Source organism: Carcharhinus amblyrhynchos, chromosome 17 (assembly GCF_965287045.1).
Source record: "Carcharhinus amblyrhynchos chromosome 17, sCarAmb.v2.hapA, whole genome shotgun sequence".
Taxonomy (NCBI): domain Eukaryota; kingdom Metazoa; phylum Chordata; class Chondrichthyes; order Carcharhiniformes; family Carcharhinidae; genus Carcharhinus; species Carcharhinus amblyrhynchos.
In genome coordinates, this window is record NC_137340.1 from 52,005,984 (window position 1) to 52,029,735 (window position 23,752).

At 43.5% G+C, this 23,752-nt stretch overlaps 2 protein-coding genes across 5 annotated transcripts in view; one reads left to right on the forward strand and one right to left on the reverse strand.

Moving 5' to 3' along the window:
- The window catches only part of mms19 (MMS19 homolog, cytosolic iron-sulfur assembly component), an 81,032-nt gene extending 58,938 nt beyond the window's left edge, over window positions 1-22,094 (forward strand). The window contains exons 18-27 of the mRNA XM_080205943.1: window positions 805-879; window positions 1,936-2,062; window positions 6,112-6,233; window positions 7,511-7,567; window positions 7,687-7,873; window positions 8,581-8,663; window positions 9,770-9,934; window positions 14,060-14,119; window positions 16,529-16,629; window positions 17,421-22,094. Of these exons, the coding sequence (XP_080062069.1) occupies window positions 805-879; window positions 1,936-2,062; window positions 6,112-6,233; window positions 7,511-7,567; window positions 7,687-7,873; window positions 8,581-8,663; window positions 9,770-9,934; window positions 14,060-14,119; window positions 16,529-16,629; window positions 17,421-17,448 (1,005 nt within the window). The 3' untranslated portion in view covers window positions 17,449-22,094. The remainder of the gene's footprint in view (window positions 1-804; window positions 880-1,935; window positions 2,063-6,111; window positions 6,234-7,510; window positions 7,568-7,686; window positions 7,874-8,580; window positions 8,664-9,769; window positions 9,935-14,059; window positions 14,120-16,528; window positions 16,630-17,420) is intronic.
- Window positions 22,095-22,205: 111 nt separating this feature from the next.
- zdhhc16b (zDHHC palmitoyltransferase 16b) overlaps window positions 22,206-23,752 on the reverse strand; it is a 32,660-nt gene continuing 31,113 nt past the window's right edge. For 2 of the 4 annotated variants that reach the window (XM_080205947.1, XM_080205946.1), the window contains one exon: window positions 22,206-23,460. In XM_080205947.1, coding sequence (XP_080062073.1) covers window positions 23,368-23,460 — 93 coding nt within the window. In that variant the 3' untranslated portion in view covers window positions 22,206-23,367. The remainder of the gene's footprint in view (window positions 23,461-23,752) is intronic. The other 2 variants (XM_080205944.1, XM_080205945.1) reach the window with 1 other exon arrangement.

Below are 23,752 nucleotides of genomic sequence, written 5' to 3' on the forward strand. Positions count from 1 at the left end.
CGTGGTTGTGCAGGAAATAACGAACTTTCGTTTTAGAACTCCCTTGTACAATTCCATTTATTATAGAATCCCTATGGTGACCATCCAACCCATTGAGTCTGTACCGACAACAATCTCACCCAGGCCCTTTTCCTGTAATCCCATAGATTTACTCTGCTAGCCCACCTGACGCCAGAAAGCAATTTGGCATGGCCAGTCATCCTAAGCTACACATCTTTGGGGTGTGGGAGGAGGAGCACCCATAGGAAACTCACACAGACATATGGAGAAGGTGCAAACAGCACACAGGCATTGACCCAAGGCCAGCATTAAACTCTGGTCCTTGGCGCTGTGAGGCAGCAGTGTTAACCACTGTGCTGTCCTGGGTCTATAAGCTGCCTCGCATGTAGCTCTAATTTACAGTATGAATTTGGCAGGCCTTGTGTAAAACTGGATCATGTCCCCTCTTCATATTGATATCATGTTAGAGTGGAACCCAGGGGTTTTTTTATTCCTTATCTGACCAGGGAGTGCTTGATGCTGACACAGGGCTCCTGAAATGAAATGTGTTGTAAAACCCATTAATACCTTCCATGCTGGTGAGGGAGAAGGTCCCAAACCTCTCAATATTGCTGGTTGAAGGCTGCCTATATTTCCCCAGCCATCATCCAACAGGGAGATCGAAGCTTGGCTTAGTGGAGCTTTGGCAGTTCAATCCTTCAGCAGCAGTTTATAAATACATTCTGTCTCATCATAAAGATTTGTGAGATTGGAAAGTCTCCCTGTAGTCAGGATGCTGTAATCATCTCTCCTTTCCTTTTGCAGTTGCCTGACTCGCCCTGGCCACAGACTCAATTGACTGCTCTCCTGCAGGCTGCCGTTTGCTCGCTGCCAAAGAATGTGAGTATTAACCCCACCTGACTATGTAATGTCAAATCACCAGAGTTTTCCCCTCACCTTGGAACTGAGACTGTCTTGGTCCATTCCAGCACAGATCCAAGGTGGATGGTTCAGAGGAGTCCACTGAGCAGAATATGTTTACAAATTAGCAGTGAGCTGTCAGTTCCCATTCCACCTCACAACATGGTGCAGTGTGGAAAATAAAACTGTCACACTGACATGTGTCACCATGCCACCCCTAGGGAATAGAATATGCCTTTCACATTTTTACTCACAAAATCAGTCCTCACTTTGGCGGCATAGTGGTTAGCACTGTTGCCTCACAGTGCCACGGACCTGGGTTCAATTCCAGCCCTGGTCACTGTCTGTGGAACGTGCACATTCTCCCTGTGTCTACGTGGGTTCCCTCCGGGTGCTCTGGCTTCCTCTCTCAGTCCAAAGATGTGTGGGTTAGGTTAATTGGCCATGTTCAAATCAGGGGGATTAGCAGGGTAAATGTGTGGGGTTACAGGATAGGGCTTAGGTGAGATGTGGTCGATACAGACTCGATGGGTCAAATGGCCCTCCCTCTGTACTGTAGAAATTCTATGATTGGCACTAGCCGCACCTCCTGCCTGCTTGCCAGCATTACTGCCAGTGTGAACTGGACCCCATTCAAGTCAGCTCCGACTGCATCTCTCAAACAAGGATTTCTTCAGCTTAATTCGACTACTGGTAGTCAAAAAGTTGACCAAGATTTTACAAAAACATTTCACAGATTATATACATCAGGATCAACTAATTGCAGGTCAGACTTTAGGACAAAAGAATTAAAGGATGGGTAACACCGCAGCTTGTGAAAACACTGCCACTCCTGCGCTCATGTCACATGACCCCCAGTTTGCATTCATTTAATCACCAAAGTGTGGGTGTTGCAGGGTGGTTAATTTCACAACCCATTACCAGTTTCTTTTTGAGAAAGAACTGAAGGAGGAAATGTCTGACTGAGCTCTTATTTGGTTTCATATGCCTTAAATCACCAATCATTGAGTTACTAAAGCATTTCCTTTGTTGCAGGTAACTGTACCCCAACAGGAGAGGCTGCTGACACACTTGATGGAGCTGTGTTGCACCAGCAACCATCGGTTCACTTACACATCTGCTGCCAAATGCATTGCTGGCCTTATCAATAAGTGCCCTGCAGGTGAGAGACAGAGAGGTGAAGACAGAGTGGTGGAGTGAAATTTTCAGACTGGAGGCCAGTTACCAGCAGTGTAACAGAGGGATCGGTGCTGGGTCCTCTGCAATTTGTGATTTTTATCAATGACTTGGAAGAAGTGGCTGAAGGGTGGTCAGTAGATTTGCTGATGACACCAAGATTGGTGGAGTAGTGGATGAGGTGGAGGGCTCTTGCACACTGCAAAGAGACATTGATTAGGATGCAGAGCTGGGCCGAAAAGTGGCAGATGGAGTTTAACCCTGTTAAGTATGAGGTGATTCATTTTGGTAGGACAAACTTGAATGCAGTTTACAAGGTCAACAGCAGGGTTCTGAGGAATAGAGAGATCTGGGGGTTCATAGCCACAGAAGGTTGCCACTCAAGTGGATAGAGCCGTGAAGAAGGCTTATAGTGTGTTAACATTTATTAATAGGGGGTTTGAGTTTAAGAGCCGTGGGGTTATGCTGCAACTACATAGGACCTTGGTGAGACCACATTTGGAATATTATGTGCCGTTCTGGTCACCTCACAATAAGAAGGATGTGGAAGCATTGGAGAGAGTGCAGAGGAGATTTACCAGGATGCTGCCTGGTTTGGAGAGTAGGTCTTATAAGGGAAGGTTGAGGGAGCTAGGGCTTTTCTCTTTAGAGCAGAGGAGGATGAGAGGCAAATTAATAGAAGTTTATAAGATGATGAGGGGGATAGATACATTGGACATTCAGAGACTATTTCCTTGGGTGGGTGTAGCTGTTACTAGGGGGCATAACTATATGGTTCATGTTGGGAGATGTAGGAGGGATGTCCGAGGTAGGTTCTTTACTCAGAGTGGTTGGGGTGCAAAATGCACTGCCTGCTGTGATAGTGGAGTTTAGGAACTTTAAGCGGTTATTGAATAGGCACATGGAGCACACCAGAATGATAGGGAGTGGGATAGCTTGATCTTGGGTTTGGATATGGCTCGGCACAACATCGAGGGCCAAAGGGCCTGTACTGTTCTGTGTGAGAACTGGGTCCGCAAGTCTTTGTGCTCCAGGTGCAGTAATCTGAACCAAGATATTGTTCAATATTCAGTCTGCAATACTGCCATTTATGTAGCATCTTAACCTGTTGGAAAGGTAAGGGGAGACCATCCATCAATACTCAGTTCCCCAATTGTGGAATCTAACTGCCTCTTTTAGAACAAAGAACAGCACAGCACGGGAAACAGGCGCTTCGGCCCAACGAACCCGTGCCTTGGTCTTGAGATGGGCTGACACTATTCTTTTCCACATTGATAGTGATATGCATGGTTGCTCAAGCTTCTTTTGTCAGATATTTTGTACATGCACACATTTCTGTGTCACCATTGTTCTGTTCTGTGCCTGGATTTGCAGTAGAAAATTGCTTGTATAAAACTATCTGCTGGCATCTGCACTCCCTCTAGTGGAACCTCTGCAGTAGAACCATTCGCAGGAGGCTGTAACTGCAACATGTCAACTTTCCAACACAAATATAGACACAAGAACTTACAGTGGAAGTGAAGGCAGAGAGAAAATGACTTCAAAATGGGGGAACCTGTATCCTGTGAGCACCCCTTGTCTTAACACTGCTTCACCTTAAGACTAAACTGTGTTCTGGGGCAATTAATGAGCTTGATCCAGTTGGATATCTCTATAAATATAAGCAAGAACCTGAAATACCAAAGAAGTCTCACAATACCAGATTAAAGTCCAACAGGTTTATTTGGTATCATGAGCTTTCAGAGCACTGTTCCTTCATCAGGTGAGTGGAGACTTGGGTTCACAAACACGGCATGTATAGACAGAGATATGTTTCTGAAATCTCGTGGTTCAAATAAACTCATTGGACTTTAACCTCGTATTGTGAGATTTCTTACTGTGCCCAGCCCAATCCAGTGCTGGCATCTCTACATCCTGAAATATCAAGGCATTTTCGCACTGTGCAGTGTGATGAATTTGAGGGAAGAGGACAAGAATCGATTTCACACAGTGACTTGTGATAATCTGAGATGAGCTGCCTGTAAGGGTGGTGAGAGCAGATTTATTAAGCCCCTACAGTCAGAAGAGGCCATTCGACCCATTGAGTCTACACTGACTCTTACCAATACCAAGTATCTTACTCAGGTCCTATCACTGTAACCCTATATGTTCCCAATGTCTAATCCATTTAACGCTACACATTCAGTAGTAACTTTCAAAATGGAATTAGACAATTACTCTAATGGAAATGTTTTTATGGTTGTAGGGAAAGAGAGTGGAATTAACAGTACCAATCTCTCAAAGCACCAGAACAGAGACAATGGCGTCCTCTGATGTTTCATTCTAACTTGCCTTCTCTCCTAGATTCATAGAGGTTTACAGCATGGAAACAGGCCCTTTGGCCCAACTTGTCCATGCTGCCCCTTTTTTTTGAAACCCCTAAGCTAATTTGGCAGCTGTAGATTTCTGGATTTTATTACCTTCCCATTGCAAAAGGTCTTTGTTACATTTGTCACTTGTGCCTTCTACAAGTGTGGGTGATACTAGCACCCTAAACCAGGGAAGATGCCTCACATCCCCAATAATACCAGGTTAGGTGATTACCAAAATACAACATTACATTACAGTCTGCCATTGGGAAGATGGTGAGAGCTGGTCCTTGGGATAAAGCACTCCTCCCCTCAGTGCAAGGAGCCTCCTTCATTCTCACCCCCACCCTATGTAAGGTGACACAAGAGAAACCTAACCTGTATGGAATGCAAAGCCTAGGTTTTAAATAGCTGAACATTAGAGTCAGGTGGGGACCAAGATCAGTGTGAGGTCTATAAGTACGAGTAGACAATACATTAATTGCAATATTTGTGTATTGTGGAAGAATGAATCTAAAGCTTACCTCAGGCAGGTTTATTATTGAGACAGCAGAATGACATTCTCCCAACTCCTTTCACACCACACTCTTACAGGTGTGTTCATTTATGGGTGAGCCAATGCTTATCAACTGTCGTTAACCATGTGAAGTAAAAAGGAAAGTCACCATTGTCCCTGACAACTATAGAAACATAGAAAAACTACAGCACAATACAGGCCCTTCAGCCCACAAAGTTGTGCCGAACATGTCCCTACCTTAGAGATTACTAGGCTTATTTATAACCCTCTATCTTACTAAGTTCCATGTACTTATCTAAAAGTCTCTTAAAAGACCCTATCGAATCCGCCTCCACCATTGTTGCTGGCAGCCCATTCCATGCACCCACCACTGAGTGAAAAACTTACCCCAGACATCTTCCTCTATCTACTCCCCAGCATCTTAAACCTGTGTCCTCTTGTGGCAACTATTTCAGCCCTAGGAAAAAGCCTCTGACTATCCACTCAATCAATACCTCTCAACATCTTATACACCTCTATCATGTCACCCCTCATCCTATGTCTCTCTAAGGAGAAAAGGCCAAGCTCCCTCAACCTATCCTCATAAGGCATGCTCCCCAATCCAGGCATCATCCTTGTAAATCTCCTCTGCACTCTTTCTATGGCTTCCACATATAGGCTGTGAATGGTGGTGATTTAACCTGAGGATCACCTCAGGGTAAGGGCAAGTTGAGACGGTGGGGCCTTCATGAATAACCTCAGCTGGTACAGGAATTGAACCCACACTGTTGGCATTGCCCCTGCATCACTCACCAGCTGTCCAGCCAACTGAGCTAAACTGATACCCTGTACAGTGTAACTGGTGATGGATTGATCAACGAGACCCAACATGGCCCAGTTCAGAGCAGCAATAAGCAGTTATATTGACAGAATACAGAACAGCAGAAAAGTGTGATGAGAGGGAGGGGAAGTTCAGGGTGAAAACAGAACTTGTCTATCAAACAACAACCTTTGCAGCAGCCTCAGCATATATGGGTTTGTCATTGAAATTCTGGGGACAGTTTTGGACTAGAATGAATTACCTTAGTCAACTCTTGCTTGGCCTGTTTTCCCTACCTCCATGTGAGGGAGCCTCAGCCTCAGTTTGGTACGACCCTCTCATGATGGATTATTTTCCCCTTTTTTGTGTAGGTGAGCAGTTGGATGCTATTCTACGTGATGTACTGAAAAAGATTGACAGTGGGCTGGGGAGGAACACTGGCGATTGCTCGCAATCCACTAGCAGGACCCGGATCTTCACCTTGCTGCTGTGGGTAAGGAATCTATGTGCCAATGGTATTAGAGGTAAAGAAGAAATTTAATTTATCTCATGCCTTCATATCCTAAAATTGCCTCAAAACACTTTACAGACAGTTAAGTGTAGCCATGGGTCAGAATGTGAGAAGCATGACAACAGTTTGTGTGCAGCAAACTCCCACAAAAAGCAAGTGATGTTGGCTGAGGGATAAATATTGGCCAGGACACGAGAACTGCCTTGTATTTCATAATCATAGCTGTGGGATCTGTTTGATCCATCTCGGAGGCCTTAGTTTCATGTCTTGTCTCGTTTCACAGCAATCTTTTATAAACAGCGCTGGGAATATTTTGTGCTTGTGCCTCTGCAGTGGGATTTGAACCAGCAACGTCCTGGTGCAAAATGCTACACTGACCATGTCTGACAGATGAAATACAATTTATCCAAGGGTACAGGTGCCTCAGTTGTCTCAACATCCTTCGGTTAAGGGGCAATGGGGAAATCAGCCAGGATTCCTGTTCTCAGTTACTAACCAGTGACTTCATGAGCAATGGTTTGAGATTTACAATGCAACTTACTAGTTTAAGTTTATTCATTAATGTCACAAGTAGGCTTACATTAACACTACAAGCAAGTTACTGTGAAAATCCCACACTCCGGCGCCTGTTCAGATACACTGAGGGAGAATTTCGCACGGCAGTGCACTTACCAGTAAGTCTTTCGAACTGTGGGAGGAAACTGGATCACCCAGAGAAAACCCATGCAGAGATGGAGAGTGTGCAGACTCCACACAGACAGTGACCCAAGCCAGGAATCGAACCCAGGTGCTGTGAGGCAACAGCTATCCTGCCACCCTAATAGAAACTGCAATGTATATAGAATCTGTAGTGGCTTTTAAGAGGGCAGTGGATAATGAAGCAGTTAGATGTGTTAGGGAGGAAGTAAATGGCTCTTTCAGGGGGCTGGCATAAGGCTGATGGGCCATATAGTTTTCCATTTTGTGCTGTAAGATTCTATGATTTGGTTCCTTTTTGAATTTGCTAATACAGCCACCCTCATTTTCTAGTTTCTCTCCTGCTGGTCTGCTCTGTATGTTGATCACCCACCATGTCAAGAGGTTAAATTTAAGCCATCTTGTTCACCTTTCCGGTTTTGAGCTTGGGTTCCTTTTCTTGTATCAATCTGGTTTTCGATATTGTCAAAATAGCTATGTCCTTTGCCCCCAGAGAATGTGACTGGGGACAGTTTTGTTCTCTGTACAACAACCTTCTTTTGATTTTTGTCTCATTTCTGCAGTTAACAAAATCTCTTGTGCTGCGATATCACCCTCTGGCTACCACGTTGACAGACAAGGTAGGAGGAATTTTCTCCCTTGACCTGTTACTCAGCATGAAGCCTTTTTGCTTACTGGTCTCTCGTTACTGTCTGCTACCTTTCTCCAGCGCCTTGACTTCAATTATCTCTTGTCCCAGCTTATCGAGCTGCTCACTGACCCGGATCTGGGAACCGCGACGGCAGACGGATTCTCCATGTTGGTGAGCGACTCCACAGATGTGCTGAACAAGGCCACTCATGCCGACATCCGCATCATGTACCGGCAGCGGTTCTTCACTGAGAATGTCCCCAAACTGGTCCAGGGCTTCCACTCAGCCAGTGAAGGTGATCCATGGTTTCAGTCGCAGTCAGAATGAACACTCTGAAACATAGAGATTAGAAAGGCGCAATTGGTTAATAGGCAAATGAGAGAAAAGGATTGTTTGCAGGAGGACCAACTATCGGGACAGGTGAGCACACCAGTCCGCAGACAGCAGCACCCACATTGTGTCCTGGGAGCCACTGGGTCCAGGGGTATGTGTACATTGTTCCAGAAGGTATAAGGATTAAATTGTTGTTAAAATTTGCAACTGAGCTGACATGGGTGGCATGGTGGCACAGTGGTTAGTACTGCTGCTTCACAGCGCCAGAGACCCAGGTTTCCAGTCTTGGGTCATTCTCCGTGTGGAGTCTGCACATTCTCTCCATGTCTTTGTGATTTTCTCTGGGTGCTCTGAGTTCCTCCCACAATGTAAAGATGTGCAGGTTAGGTGAGATGGCCATACTAAAATTGACCCTAGTGTCCCCAAGAGAGTATTTTGGTATAATTAAAACTTTTGGCTGTGAAAACTATGACTAGAGGGAAGATTTTGAGCTGTGTAATTCCAGGGTGAAATTATGTTGGTGGGGTGGGGTGGTCAGGGGGAAATGAGTCCTCATCTCCATTATTAATTACTTTGAGCCACATGTTGCTGCCAACACTGGCACTGTCGCCCTGTCATTGATAATTTAACATTCACTCTAATACCATCCCAATGCTTGGTTTGTTACAGATAATAAGTCAAACTACCTGAAGGCACTTTCTCATGTGTTGAACAGTCTCCCGAAGCAGGTCCTGATGACAGAGCTCCCGTCGGTCAGTGCAAGCATTTTCCTCCTTCAGGACTTGGTGCTGTTGTAGTGTGCAAGTGTCAACATCCTGTTACTGCTGTTTTGTGTATCTGTGATTTATATTTTACTCACTCTATTTAAACCTCACCTCCACTTTCCACTCAGCCTCAACCTAGTGACACACTAACCAAGTCGTTAGCACTTCTGCTTCACAGCGCCAGGGACCCGCGTTCAATCCTGGCCTTGGGTGACTGTCTGTGTGGACTTTGCATGTTCTCATGTCTGTGTGGGTTTCCTCCAGGTGCTCCGGTTTCCCCCCACAGGCTAAAGATGTGTCGATTAGGTGAATTGGCCATGTATGTTGTCCCTCAGTGTGCCAAATTGCCTTAAAAAAAGGATTACACAATCCTTTGTAACTGCAGTCAGGTGCTGAGTTGGTGCAGACTCATTGGGCCGAATGGCCTCATACACAGTAGTGGTTCTATATTTGCTGTTGTTGCATATTCCCAAGTCTGGTTTCCTCCGCCATCACAATCTGGTCATATTTATACCCAAAGCCCACATTAATGGACTTTACAGCAGCAATGACTGGACTGACCATAGATTGATCCATAATTGTTTCCTCACCTTGCCACCCTTACAATTCCAAGCCTGGGGATGTTGAGGTCAGTTATTGTGCCTCTATTGCCAAACCAGTGGACAGCTGTTTTACCCTAGAGCAAGTTGGGATCGCTCCCTGACTGTCTTTATTACAATGGAGGCACTCTGATAATGTTTGACTCCCTGCAATATGCATGAAAGATCACTATCTCATCACCACATCCTGTTGTAGTCGCATATAGGTCTGCAATTACTATAATTTCTTTTCTTGGTCCAACCCATCAATAAAGTAATGATTTTAAAAACCTCTACTTGTCCCAAGTGCAAAGAACATCTTAAAACATCAACTTGAGCCCCTGTCTGCCTTCATTGGGCATTATAGATCCTACTGCCACTGAAGAGCAGTCAAGTTGTTTGCAGTGTCCTACTAATGTTGGTTTATATTGATCAGCGTGTGAGGTTGCTGCTTTTTTATATCACTGGGTGTGTGATTGTTACTGGTTTTAACTATTGCTCCTTTTCCTTCTCCAGTTGCTGACGCTGCTGCTGGAGGCTCTGTCCTGCTCAGACCAGGTTGTCCAATTGTCCACTCTGGGCTGTTTGCATCCATTGTTACTGGACGCCCCACAGATCATGAGCTTGCATGTGGAGACATTAGTGACTAAACTGCTGAATCTGACTACTAGCCCTGCCATGGTATGTATGGTGAACCGGGACAGTGGGGCTTTGAGTGAGCATCTCATTCAACCTTTGCCAGCTTTACCCAGGAACAGAAACCTGGGCTCCTTAAGGTGAAGAACATTTTCCTTTGAGATGTTTTGTGTTGGGTTCTCCAGTCTTTACATGAAGGCTGTGCTACATCCTGATTGCACGGTGCTTTGATCCATCAGGGTGTCTTGTCTCGAATGTGATAGCTTGTATTTATATAGTCATGTAACATAGTGAACATTCCAAGAGTTTTGACAAAGGATCATCTGGACTCAAAATGTCAACTCTTTTCTCTCCTCACAGACCTGCTGAGATTTTCCAACATTTTGTCTTGATTCCAAGACTGTGCTTGCCCTGGGTCAAAGCTTGTCAGAAGGCTTTAGGGAAGTGGCCAAGGAAAAGTATTTTTCAAGTGGACCCTCTGTGTGTAATCTCCACAAGGATACTCCCTGTATGATTGAATTAAACAGTACAGGAGGTCAATCAATTCATCATATTTGTGCTGCCACTTTGAAAGCTCTATCCAATTAGCCTCACTCCCTTGATTTCTCCTGCTGGCCTCTAATGTTTTCATGTTTAATTATTTATCTGAGCAGGGATAATTATTGAGGAGGAAAGCCAACTTTGGGATGGGAATTGGAATCAAACGTTGACAGACAAGACAGTGGCTGAACAATGGGCCACTTTTGGAGAAAGCATATTTTAGGCAACATAAAGTATATTCCCTTTAAGGGGAAAGGTCAATCAAGTAAATCCAGAGTATCCTGGATGATGAGAGAAATAGAGGTAAAGATGAAAAGAAAGAAGTGCACCTATGATGAAAGTCAGGTAGAAAATACAATGGAAAATCAGGCTGAATATAGAAGGACAGAGAGGAAGTGTAACAACTAATAAGAAAAGCAAGATCAGCAAAAAAGAGACTGGCAGCGAACAAAAAAGAGAATCCCAATGTCTTCTATAAGCATGTAAATGCTGATAAAAGAACATAAGAAATAGGAGCAGGAGTAGGCCTTCTAGCCCTTCGAGCCTGCCCCGCCATTCAATAAGATCATGGCTGAAGAGAAGTGGATCAGTTCCACTTTCCCGCTTTCTCCCCATAACCCTTAATTCCCTTGTCTATCAGAAACCTATCTACCCATGACTTAAATATATTTAGCGAGGTAGCCTCCACCACTTCAGTGGGCAGAGAATTCCAGAGATTCACTACCCTTTGAGTGAAGAAGTTCCTCCTCAACTCTGTTCTAAACTGCTCCCCCCTTATCTTGAGGCTGTGCCCTCAAGTCCTGCTGTCCTTTCTGAGCGGGAAGAATCTCTCTACCTCTACCCTATCCATCCCTTTCATTATCTTATGCGTCTCTATAAAATCCCCCCTCATCCTTCTAAACTCCAATGAGTACAGACCCAGTCTATTTAGTCTCTCTTCATAGTCCAACCCCCTCATCTCCGGTATCAGCCTAGTGAACCTCCTCTGCACTCCCTTCAAGGCCAATATATTCTTGCGCAAGTATGGCGACCAAAACTGCACACAGTACTCCAGCCGTGGCCTCACCAGTGCCCTGTACAGTTGCAGCAAGACCTCCCTACTTTTATATTCAATCCCCCTTGCTATAAAGGCCAACATTCCATTTGCCTTCTTGATCACCTGCTGCACCTGCAGACAGGGTTTTTGCGACTCATGCACAAGGACCCCCAGGTCCCTCTGCACCGTAGCATGCTGCAGCTTTTCGCCTTTTAACTAAGAATCCCGCCTACTATTATTTCTGCCAAAGTGGATAACCTCACACTTGCTAACATTATACTCCATCTGCCAGGTCCTCTCCCACTCGCTCAGCCTATCCAGATCTCTCTGCAGACTTTCCACACCCTCCACGCAATTTGCTTTTCCACTCATCTTCGTGTGATCAGCAAATTTCGACACCCTACACTCAGCCTCCTCCTCCAGATCATCTATATAAATGGTAAATAGCTGAGGCCCCAGCACCGATCCCTGCGGCACTCCACTAGTCACCAACCGCCAAACCGAATAGCACCCATTGACCCCCACTCTCTGCTTCCTATTAGACAGCCAATCCTCTATCCTCAAAAGAATGAGTAGGGCTGATTAGGGATAACAAGGTTTGCATGTGGAGGCAGTAGAAATAGTGTGCTACGAAACACGTACTTTTCATCTGTCTTTACAAAGGAAGATGATGCTACCCAGGCTGAGGTGACAGAGGAGGTAACTGATAAACTCTGACCGAATTTATAATTGAGAAGGAGGAGGCATTAGAAAGGTTTTCTTTACTTAAAATTGATAAGGTGTCGGGACCGAATGAGCTGTAGCCAAGGATAGTGACAGAAATGAGTGGAAATTGTAGAGCATTGGTGATAATCTTCCCATCTTCCTTAGACACAAGGGTGTTGCCAGGGGACTGAAGAATTGTGAATGTTACACCCTGGTTCAAAAAGGGATGCAAGGATGAAGCCAACAGCTACAGACCAATCAGTTTGACTTCACTGGTAGGGAAACTTATGGAAACTATAGTTAGGGACAAAATTACCTGTCACCTAAACAAGTGCAGGATAGTGAAGGAAAACCAGCGCAGATTCATTAAGGGGAAATCACGTTTAACTTACAGGAGTTTTTTAAGGAGGTAGCAAAGAAGCTTGATAAGGGCAACGCTGCCGATGTGATGTATGTAGATTTTCAAAAGGTATTTGATACAGTGCCACACAACAGACTTTGTGAACAAAACTCTATAGCCCATTGAATAAAAGGAAAGTAGGCATCTGAAAAAGAAATTGGCTGAGTTGTGATAAGTGGTTATTTTTTGCATTGTTGGAAGGATTGTAGTGGAGTTCCCCTGGGGTCACTGTTGGGACCCTTGCTCTTAAACTAAACGACCTGGTGTGCAGGGCCTGATTTCATCATTGTAGATGGAGAAAATTGGAAGCTTTGTAAGCTGTGATGAGGATCATATCGCTTCAAAACAACCTAGACGTGTTGGTGGATTCAGCAGACAGATGAAATTCAATGCAGGGAAATGTGAAATGATTCATTTTGGCAGGAAGAAAACAGAGAAATAGTTTAAAACAAAGGGAGAAACAGGATCAGAGGGACCTCCGTGTATATGTACAAAAGTCATTGAAGATGGCAGGGCACGTTGAGAGTGCAGTTAGTAAAACATATCTTAGGCTTTATCCATAGGGCCATTGTGTGAAACAGTAAAGAGATTATGTTGAATTTGTGTAAGATGCTAGTTAGGCCTCATCAGGAGATTGTGTCCAGTTCTGGGCATCATACTGGAGGAAGGATGTGAAGGCATTGGAGAGAGTGCAGAGGAAATTCACAAGAATGATTCCAGGGATAAAGAATTGTGAGGATATATTGGCAAAGTTAGAACTGTTATTCTTGGAGAAAAGAAGGCTGAGAGGAGACTTTATAGGAGTATTCAATACCCTGAGTGATATGGACAGGGTAAATACAGAGAAATTGGTCCCACTCAAGAGGGAACAACTAGAGGGCACAGATTCAAAATCATTGGCAAAATGAGTAAAAGTGATGCGAGGAAAACTGTTTTCATTCTGAGGGTGGGTTGGAGTTTGGAAGAAGTTTCCTGAGGGGATGGTGGAGGGGGATTTGAACGAGGTGCACAAAGGGAAATTGGCTTGCTATCTGAAGAGACAAAATGTGCAAGGTTGCAGGGATAAGGCAGTGGAGTGGAATCAGGTAGAAAGCCAGTGCAGTCTCAATGGGACAAATGGCCCCTTTCTGCATCGCAGCAATTCTGTGATGTAATCCCTTTCTGAAAGTTACCATTGAATCAACTTCCACCGCCTTTTCAGGGAGCACATTCCAGATTACAGCAACCCGCAGGGGCCTGGGAATGCACTGTAGGGATTCAATGGTTAAAAACAACTGTCCTCATCTTGTCTGTTGTTTTGGTAATTATCTTAACTTTGAAAATGTTTTACCTTCCTGCTTCAGTGCAAGGCTTGCAGGTTTCTTCACTTTGATTCACTTAGTGCCTCATTTGAGATATATTTGGAGTACAGACGTCCCGTGATGATGAGTTAGGGTTTGCTAGAAAGTTTCACCTCTCTTTGTTAATAGTTTGCCTGTTTTAATTGCAGAAGGTCCGTATTGCATCCTTGCAGTGTATGCATGCGCTGACCAAGCTGCCTCCACATGTGGTAAGATTTTTAAAATTAATCATCTGTTATGTTAACCATTAGTCTTGTATTTATACAAATGCATGTTTTGCAGTTATTTCTTCCCTCAACGTACAGTTACTATTGTTAAGTAAGTAAAGTGAACAGAGATTTTGTGTACAGCATGGCCCCACAAATGCTGATAAATGATGTGGTTTGTTGTTTTTCCTCTTTTTGGAGGGAACCGATTGAGGGAGGAATGTTAGCCAGGACTCCCCGCTGCAGTTCAGGTGGTTGCATTGGATCTTTAGCATTCACCAGAACAGTGTGGGCTTCAATTTACTATCTCAATCAAAGGATATCACCTCAGACAATGCAGCATTTCCTCAGCGGTGCTGCCACACCTATAGGACCACAGTCAAATGCTGTGTGGCTGCAATGTTTCACTGGATGTGTTTTTAAATTTCTGTTTATAAAGTTTTAATAACAATCATAATGAATAACAGTGAAGAAAATAGATTACAGTGCAGTAATTTTCTCCCCCACCGCATGCACACGCACACAAACATCAGTGGCAATCATGGGACAGATATAGGGAGGAAGCCCATTGGTCCATGGTGTCGGCACCAACAACAATCCCAACAGGGCCCTGTCCCCATACCCGCACGCATCCATCCTGCTAATCCCCCTGACACTAAGGACAATTTAGCATGGCCAATCCATCTAACCCACACACCTTTGAAGTGTGGGAGGAAACAGGAGCACCTGTAGCTCCTCGAATTAATCTAGAAAAGGTTGCCAAATCCCATCTGTGCAGCCTCTGATGGTGTACTTTATTTTCAGAAGAATTAATACAATATAATTTAACTTCTAGCAAGCCATGTCTTGCACAGATAAGGAACATAACATGAGAGAAAATAGACTTCCAGTTATCTCCTGATAATTCTGAATCAAAATTTTGCTCTGAGTTTTTAATGTACAAAGCAGAGGACAGCATGGTGAAAAAAGTGGAGAATATAATTTAAAAATGAACCCCCTAACAAGAGGATTTAAAATACCTATCAGCAATTTAGGGGCTATACAGGAAACTGAGCCCTTTTTGCACACAACCTCTGATTTGTAAGTAATGAAAGAAATGTGTGCGGGGCACATCATATTTCTGAGCGAGAGAGTCAAACAAAGCAAAAATATTATCAACGTATAAGTTTGTAAGGGCTCCGATGCCTCTCACGTACCAGGCTTGAAGAGCAGAATTTCCTAATGAAGGCAGAAGTAAATGATTTGCATCAATAGGGCTGCATAAAGAGAGAGATCACAGACCCAAGGGTGTTCTGAACTAGGTCCAAATCTTAAGTGACTATTGCGTTTGAAGTAAAGTGAGTGGTTGAGAAAGGGATAGAGGAGTAGACAAAATGTGGTTTATAAATCCACTTCTGTGCCAACTCACTTTATCTTTTCCAGAAGAACATACTGTCAGTTAAAATGTAAACACAGAAACTGACCCTTTGTCCCACACCATTACAATGTGTTGTATGTCACAATTTATACATTCCCACCCTGGCTGAATCGCTGGGAGCACCTAGGAGACATGAATAAAGGGTTGAGGACCCACACCAAAATAGGAATTGAGCCAAGATCATTCTGGTCCTGATTCATGTTGCAAGCTCTCTCCAACTAGAAACAAAAAAGATTCTGCAAACCAGTGCACAAACTGAGCGGCACGGTGGCACAATGGTTAGCATTGCTGCCTCACAGTGCCAGGGACCCAGGTTCAATTCCCAGCTTGGGTCACTGTCTCTGTGGTGTCTATATGTTCTCCCCGTGTCTACATGGGTTTCTTCTGAGTGCTGCAGTTTCCTCCCACAGACTTGAAAAACGTGCTGGTTAAGTGCATTGGCCATGCTAAATTCTCCCTCCATGTACCCAAACAGGCACTGGAGTGTGACGACTCAGGGAATTTCACAGTAACTTCACTGCAGTGTTAATGTAAGCCTACTTGTGACACTAATAACTAGAGTGCGGAAGATAGTTTTTTTTAATCACTTCACAACTGCTCGTGATTCTTGATGTCTCTAACTAGATTGTCCAAATATCTAGCCTTCCTCACCTGCTTCGATTCTTTTCCCTGAAGTGTCTATTTATGTTAACCATTTGCCTAAACAAATATGCGTAACACAGCACTTCGCTAAATTGAGGTATAATTGTTCACACTGTACCTGTTCCTTTGGTTGCCATGCTTAGTGGCACCAGAAATGTGTTTGCTAAGTTTCCACCTGTTCAGTATTTCTGATGAATTTGTGAGTAAATTCTCTTTTAAGATATTGAAAAGCACAGCTGCATTGTTTCTATAGAGAAGTCAGATGGACTGTTACCATCGATCATTCTGCCTTGTGGAGGCCAGATTTGAGTGTCACTTTCTTTCATGCTTTTACATTTGCTTCTTCTCTGCAGATCCTGCCACGTAAATCCCGAGTCATCCAAGCCCTGGCTAAACCATTGGATGACAAGAAGCGACTCGTGAGAAAAGAGGCAGTCAGAGCTCGGGGTGAATGGTACGTGTGGGATATAGTGTGAGTTAGGAGGGAAAATATATAACTGTCTTTCATCTGTGAAGGTCCAGTCTTTTTACTGAGCGTAGGGGTTGGGAATTGTGCAAAATCAAGTCTTGTCGTTCCAATTCAGCAGTGAACAGCTGAGTGATGCAGAGCAGGTTCCATTGCTGGTGTGTGCTATGTTCACTGATCACTGCCTTAACAGCACTGGAACATTTCAATGGATCAACTGGAGCTGCAAGGGTGAAAATCAACAAGGTTTCCAATTGCTGTTCACTATTCTTCATGTTTCGCAGGTAGAAGGGATGCAACAAAATGCACTCCCTCAGTTCCCTTCCCTGATGCTATGATCCCCTTTCCTCAGTACAGGAGCACATTAGTATATCTGCTGTCGGTTCGCTGTAGATTGCCTACCGCAGTAGAGGACAGGAACTGAGCCGGTCACACGGGTGTGTATGCATGCACGAGCGTGTGTGGGTGCGCACACGTGCCCGTGGGGTTCTGCCTGGATCTGTCCCTCTGTTATACATGCTGGGGCTTCAGTGCTGAGTCTCTCAGCCTAAAAGGCCTTGGCTTTGATCCCTTATTGCTGATCACTTTTTGTCAAGATTCCTCTAATCACTCAAAAGAGCATTAGTTTGATGGGTTTTTTGTGCTGTTGTCTAACCCAGCTTTTACGTTTGCATATGAACTGATCTCTTTGCGCTCCTGCCTTTACAAGAAAGACTTAATATTTGTTCTTTTTCTTTCTTCTACTTACCCCACCCCTCCCAAATCTGTTTTCTTTACAGGTTTCTTTTAGGGAGCCCAGGCAGTTGATGTGTGGCCAGCTGACAAGAGAGACAATCAGACAAGGCCCAGCCTGTCCTGCACATTTACAACTCAGCAGCCTATTCAACTTAACATTCCAAACCCCAACAAAAAACACACAGAAAATGAAACCATTTCTTACAAAACTGAAAATCAACCGTTTCCAGCAGAGATGAAGACTGAAATGAAGAAATTGCACCTTTAACCTGTTAACAAATATTTAAATAAGCACATTTCACCCACTCCACGTATGGCCCCAAACCCCATGTGTGGAGTGTGATTCACCCACCTGCTTGTACAATATGTCAAAGCAACATCACCAACCCTGAGCAAATCACCTCATTTATTCTAGTCTCTGAGTAAAGATTGGATGTATCAGAGAGACCCTGGCAAATGTTCTGTAAGGCTGTTGCATCTAACAACTGCTGGGCACTTCAGAGAATTGCTGCTGAGATCATTCATTTCACCCCTGATATGTGCAGTGAAAGACTGTGTACAACATTGGGCAACCAGGAGGGAGTTACAGACTGGAATCTAATTGAGGGATTCGAGGTGGTTTATATATAGAATAACAGATACCCGGGAGTGAGTTACAGACTGGAATCTAATTGAGGGGTTTGGGGTGGTTTATATATAGAATAACAGATACCCGGGAGTGAGTTACAGACTGGAATCTAATTGAGGGGTTCGAGGTGGTTTATATATAGAATAACAGATACCCGGGAGTGAGTTACAGACTGGAATCTAATCAAGGGCTTCGGGGTGTTTTATATATAGAATAACAGATAGCCGGGAGTGAGTTACAGACTCGAATCTAATCCTAGGGTTTGGGTGATTTATATATAAAATAACAAATACCCAGGAGTGAGTTACAGACAGGAATCTAATTGAGAGGTTCGGGTGGTTTATGCATAGAATAATAGATACCCAGATGTGAGTTACAGCCTGGAATCTAATCCTCGGATTTAGGTGGTTTATATATAGAAAAGCAGATACCCGGGAATGAGTTACACACTGGAATCTAATTGAGGGGCTCAGGGTAGTTTACATATAGAATAACAGAAAGCTGGGAGTGAGTTACAGACCCAAATCTAATTGCGAGGTTTGCGTGGTTTTAAGTATAGGATAACAGATATCCAAGAGTGAATTATAGACTCAAATCTAATCGGGGGTGGGGGGGGTGGTGTTCAGGTGGTTTACATATAGAATAATAGATACCTGGAGTGAGTTACACACTGGAATCTAACTGAGGGGTTTACATATAGAGTAACAAATACTTGGGAGTGAGTTACAGACTCGAATCTAATCGAGAGGTACAGTCTTGAAATTGCTCGTGTGATTTGAGATTTTTTTAAAAATACATCTCCTTACAGTTCTCCTGGACTGTTTCACACAGTTAGGTGATGCACATTTTTACATTGACAGGAGCAGTAAGTATAACGCACAGACCTATTCTCCTGTTCAGTTGAAGTTGTTCTTTGCTTTGGCCTGTCCTTTTCAAGCTGTAAGGTCTAACTGCTGTAAGTAAATGCAGATCAGTCTGAGTGTAATTTCTGCTGAGAGGTTTGAAAATTGCCAAGTACTAATAACCAGAATAGCCCTGAGGGCGGCACAGTGGTTAGTACTGCTGCCTCGCAGCACCAGGGACCTAGGTTCAATTCCTGGCTTGGGTCACTGTCTGTGTGGAGTTTGCACGTCCTCCCTGTGTCTGCGCAGGTTTCCTCCGGATGCTCCGGTTTCCTCCACATTCTGAAAGATGTGCTAGTTAGCTGCATTGACCCGAACAGGGGCCGGAGTGTGGCAACTAGGGCCATTTCACAGTAACTTCATTGCAGTGTTAATGTAACCCTTACTTGCGACTAATAAATAAACTTTAACTTTAGAACAAAATACCTGTCTTGTGAAAATCGTGACCCTTTTGAAGTCTGACAAATGTGGCCAAAGTCATGACTTAATGGAACATGAAGGATGGGTGTGAGTTAGGGTAGGGTGTTCCACAGTTAGGGTAACAGTGCATCTTTTACTGAATGATGAACCTGAGTGGTCATGAATCTGTGAAATAATTTAAACAAAATTATCTCTGTCAGCTACGGAAGTTGGGAGAAATTGGAGGAGTAAAATCTGCATTTTTGTTTAGTCTGAATGTGGTTGCAACTCATTCTTGATATAGTCTGTGTGCATGTTAAAGGGCACAGTATTTGCATTCTGGGCACCTTGGCAGAGTAGGGAAGATCAAGCAGCAGTGTTTGGGGAAGTGTAACACAGTGAGTAAAACCTGAAGAAAGTTTCCAAAAGGGGTGTGAAAGGATGCCAGAGATGAGGGATAGCCTCTCCCAGTTTGAGTTCTATGGTTATTTCATGGCCTGTGTGGGCTTGTAATTGGCTGTTGGTTCAGATCCTCCCCTCACCAACAAACCTTTCCTCCACCAGTAAACCCCTCTATAAAGGGATTTTGATGTATCGGCCTGTGATGATTGACTGCTAGCAGTTATAGACTTTGAGCAGGAAAGAGAGAGTCTGCACGGCTGCTATTGAAGTTTTTGATTCTATGTTTGCACTTTCTTTTCCTTGGGGCTTGCCTGTCAATGGGGGTTGTCCCACATGTCTGGGTTTCTCCAGATTGTACCCATTCCTGCCAGAGAGGGTCAGTATTATAACAGTGTGGGTTGATCCCTTATTTTGTACATAGCTCAGTGTTTTCTTACACTCTCTCTCAGGAATTATTTTGGGGGTGGCGGGAACGATCTAATGGAAGGTTTGTTTGGATGTGGTTCCTCCTGGATTGCTAAACTGATTATTATCAGGAATGACCCTGTATGCAGCTGATTTCACCCGAGTCTCCAATTGGGTCCGTCTCATTGGCCTCTTTGGGATGGTAAAATTGTCCAGTGCACATTGCTGGCATTGTGCCACAGGGTTTAAATCCTATACGTGTATCACAGTGTCGAAGGTTAATTCACAGAGAATATGACTGCTGTCACTGTAAGTTCGTGCTGACCAATCATTGTTATCCTCCTGTCATTGACTGGCACTAATCCATTTGCCCCATCTGTAACTAGTATCAGTAAAACCCTCACTGTCCCACCATTGACAGACATTGACCCATCTTTGGCATGCATTAACCCATGGAGTTATTACCAGCTGATGTTCCTTTTGAACTAGCAAAGTTTTTATTTTATAGGTTGCTCACCTGTCCTTTTAATCACTGCCTTTGTACCAACTGCATGGTGTGCATATGTGTGTGGTTACTGGGAAGAGGGGGTTCTTCCACCCCAAGAAGTTGAAATTTGTGTTTCTATCCCTTATCCAGTTCTCCCACCACTTGATTTTATTGATTTGGTAAATAAATAATTTGATCTTCCATCGATTACATAGTTTACTTTGCCTGTGGCGCCCTCCCAATTCTGGTACAACTGAAACAGCAGCCCAGGGCTTTTATTAATTATTCACCAACATCCTTTCAAAGCCACAATAGCTTAATTCTGTTAACCATGAGCACATGCATCAAGCACTTCTGCTTAGTGACAGTTTCCTTGCCTCTTTTCTGCACTCCTCTGGTGGGAAAGGCAACTTTTTATTTCCCTCTGTTGCCCCAGCCTATTTTCAATCCTGTCAAAATTGCAATGCAGGTAGATCATCAGTCCAACTCCTACCCTTGTTTCCTAGGATCTCAAAACCAATACCATCAATTGTTTAAGCTTGGTAGTAATTTTCACTCTCCTACTTTGTACTGATACCCTTCATCTTTCAAACCATTTTGAAATAATTCTGCAGCCTAAATTGCTGGTTGAGTTTTTTAATTTGCTGACTTAAAGCATCAAGTCCAATTTTAACCCATTGGCCTCTTCCTTCTGGAACCCAGCTCAATGCACCTTTTTTTTTGGCACATGGGTTTCATGGAGGCAAATGTCCTGCCACATGGGCTGTACACAAACAGCTTTTTCACCACCTCCTTTGTTCAACGTAAGAGAGATTAATTGAGCCATTGCTGGTTCCATCCAGATAGTTCACAAAATGTGTGATTTGCAGTTGTTGCCTCTCAACTTTTATTGTAAGATTAACTCTTGACTGGAGGAATAATTAACATTTGCAAAAAAAAAAATTATATTAAAGTGTTTTTTTCTCCACCAGCATATACTTCAAAGACCACCAGTGTTTAAAATATCAAAGTGTGTCAAATGTTGGGGATGGAGCTGGTGGCTGGGATTAGACTGGTTCAGTTAGTGAGGAATGGCTTCCTACTCTGTTGATCTTTGCTTCAGTAGATCTGCCTGATAATGGCTTTTGTTCTAAGTATGGTTTTGGGAGTTTTCATTCACACAGTATGAATTAAATCTTCAGATTCTTTCCACCCACCTAGTTTACAAGTGTGAGATTGGTGGGAATTATTCTCCCATGTCTACGTGTGTTTCCAGAACTGTGTGGGTTAGGTTGATTGGCTATGCTAAATTGAGCAGAACAAATACATGAGATTATGGTTAGTGCAGACTCAATGGGCTGAATGGCTGCCTCCTGCACTGCATGGATTCTATGATTAATTAAACAACTGTCTACCCACAAGCACCACAGGGAAAGAATAGGATATGTAGACTGTGGGAGGAGGCTCACATGAAACATAGATATTGGTACAGACCAGATGGGCTGAATGGCCTGTTTCTGTGCAAATTAACAGCACATAAGATTCTTTGAATTGTGAAACTGACAGTGAAAAGCACCTCCAACTATCAGGGAGGGGAGAAGGGTTGGGGAAATGACAACTCGAAGACTGGTTAATCACTGATTTTATTATTTAAACACTTGGAATTTCCAGCACTAATCTGACTGTCCAGTGGTTAGGTGTGTGAGTACTGAAAGTGTTTATCACATTATTAACCACATTATCACACAAGATGGTTCAACTACACTAAACAAAGGGTAAATAAAGGAAGTCCAGGAACAAACACCACTGTTTTTAGATTAGACTGGAGTAGTTACCCTGAAATCTAGGGTGCTTTTATACTTATGGTGGGAACCCTGTTGGGGTGTCCACAGAAAGATATTTCAGCTGGAGTGGGATATCAGTATCAAGATTGACCAGCTCCTGAACCAAGCTGCACACCATTTCCAGTAAGCTGTACATATGGCAAACACACACACACACACACACACACGATGGAATCAAGCTTAAAAATAAATACAACTTGACTGTAACTAAAGCCCTTTTACCCAGACACAATATTCAAAACCATAAAAAAACCCCACAAACTGTTCAAAGACTAGACTACAATTTCTTCCACTGAAATATAAATAGGAGGGCATTTGTTTCACTGGAATCTTATTGCAACAGGGTGAAGGGGAATGAGAAGTGGTTTGGTCCATTGGAGTTTTGGAGAGGAGTTTGAGCCTTCTGTCCCCACCACAGCTAAACCTTCCATTCCCCAGGTCCCTCAGAAATTACTCCCCGTAGGGAATACTTAAATGTTTCGACATCAATAATTCAAGAACTTGCAAAGTCGACATCAAAGGAAATAATCATTATACAATAATAGCTAGTTTTATAATATATAAAACATAGTCCAAAATCTCCATATTAAAAAAGTCCCTGATTAACTCCCATCTGAGGAAGCACAGTAGCTATGGCTTCAGCATAACCACTGGTCAAGGAATTTAGTCCACACATGACCATTGGGCACTTTATTGCTTCATTGACCTGCAATTATTGCCTTCGAACACAAGGAGCACCAGTGGATCATTTTGAAGTTTGTCAGTTTGAAAGTTTTCATCTTTCACCAAGTCCAGATGAGCAGTAAAGTCAACGAGCCATTAATTCCCTCCCTCTGATTCACATATCCTCCTGGTGAATAAAGAGATTTTATCTCCTGTCGTCCCTCATCAGGTGAGCAAAGAGGTGTCCCTTATGTCATCTCTCATCAAATCGCCAGTATGGCTTTATCCACATTGAAGGTTGATGGCAACGTCCATTTCATACCATCTCCATAAGGCAGGTGGGATGAGGGGAGCAGCAAGCGAGTAATCCAGTGACTGAAATGCAAAGAAAGTATTGGTCAATGTAATGATTTCCTAGTGAGCAGAACATTAAACCCATTACTGGATATAACCACAAAAGAAAGAGCAAAGACAACATGAAAAGAAACAGGCAGTCAACATGAATTCAAGAAGGGCATAGAAATGGTAAAGGAATAATCAAAACACCAGTGTCAATTAAGGACTTATCAGGGGATTTACGCCTGGAGGAAGAGGTCATGATTAAGGTGTTAAATTAATTCTTTGCATGTCTTCACCAAGAAAGATGATACTGCTCAACCCGGTGAAA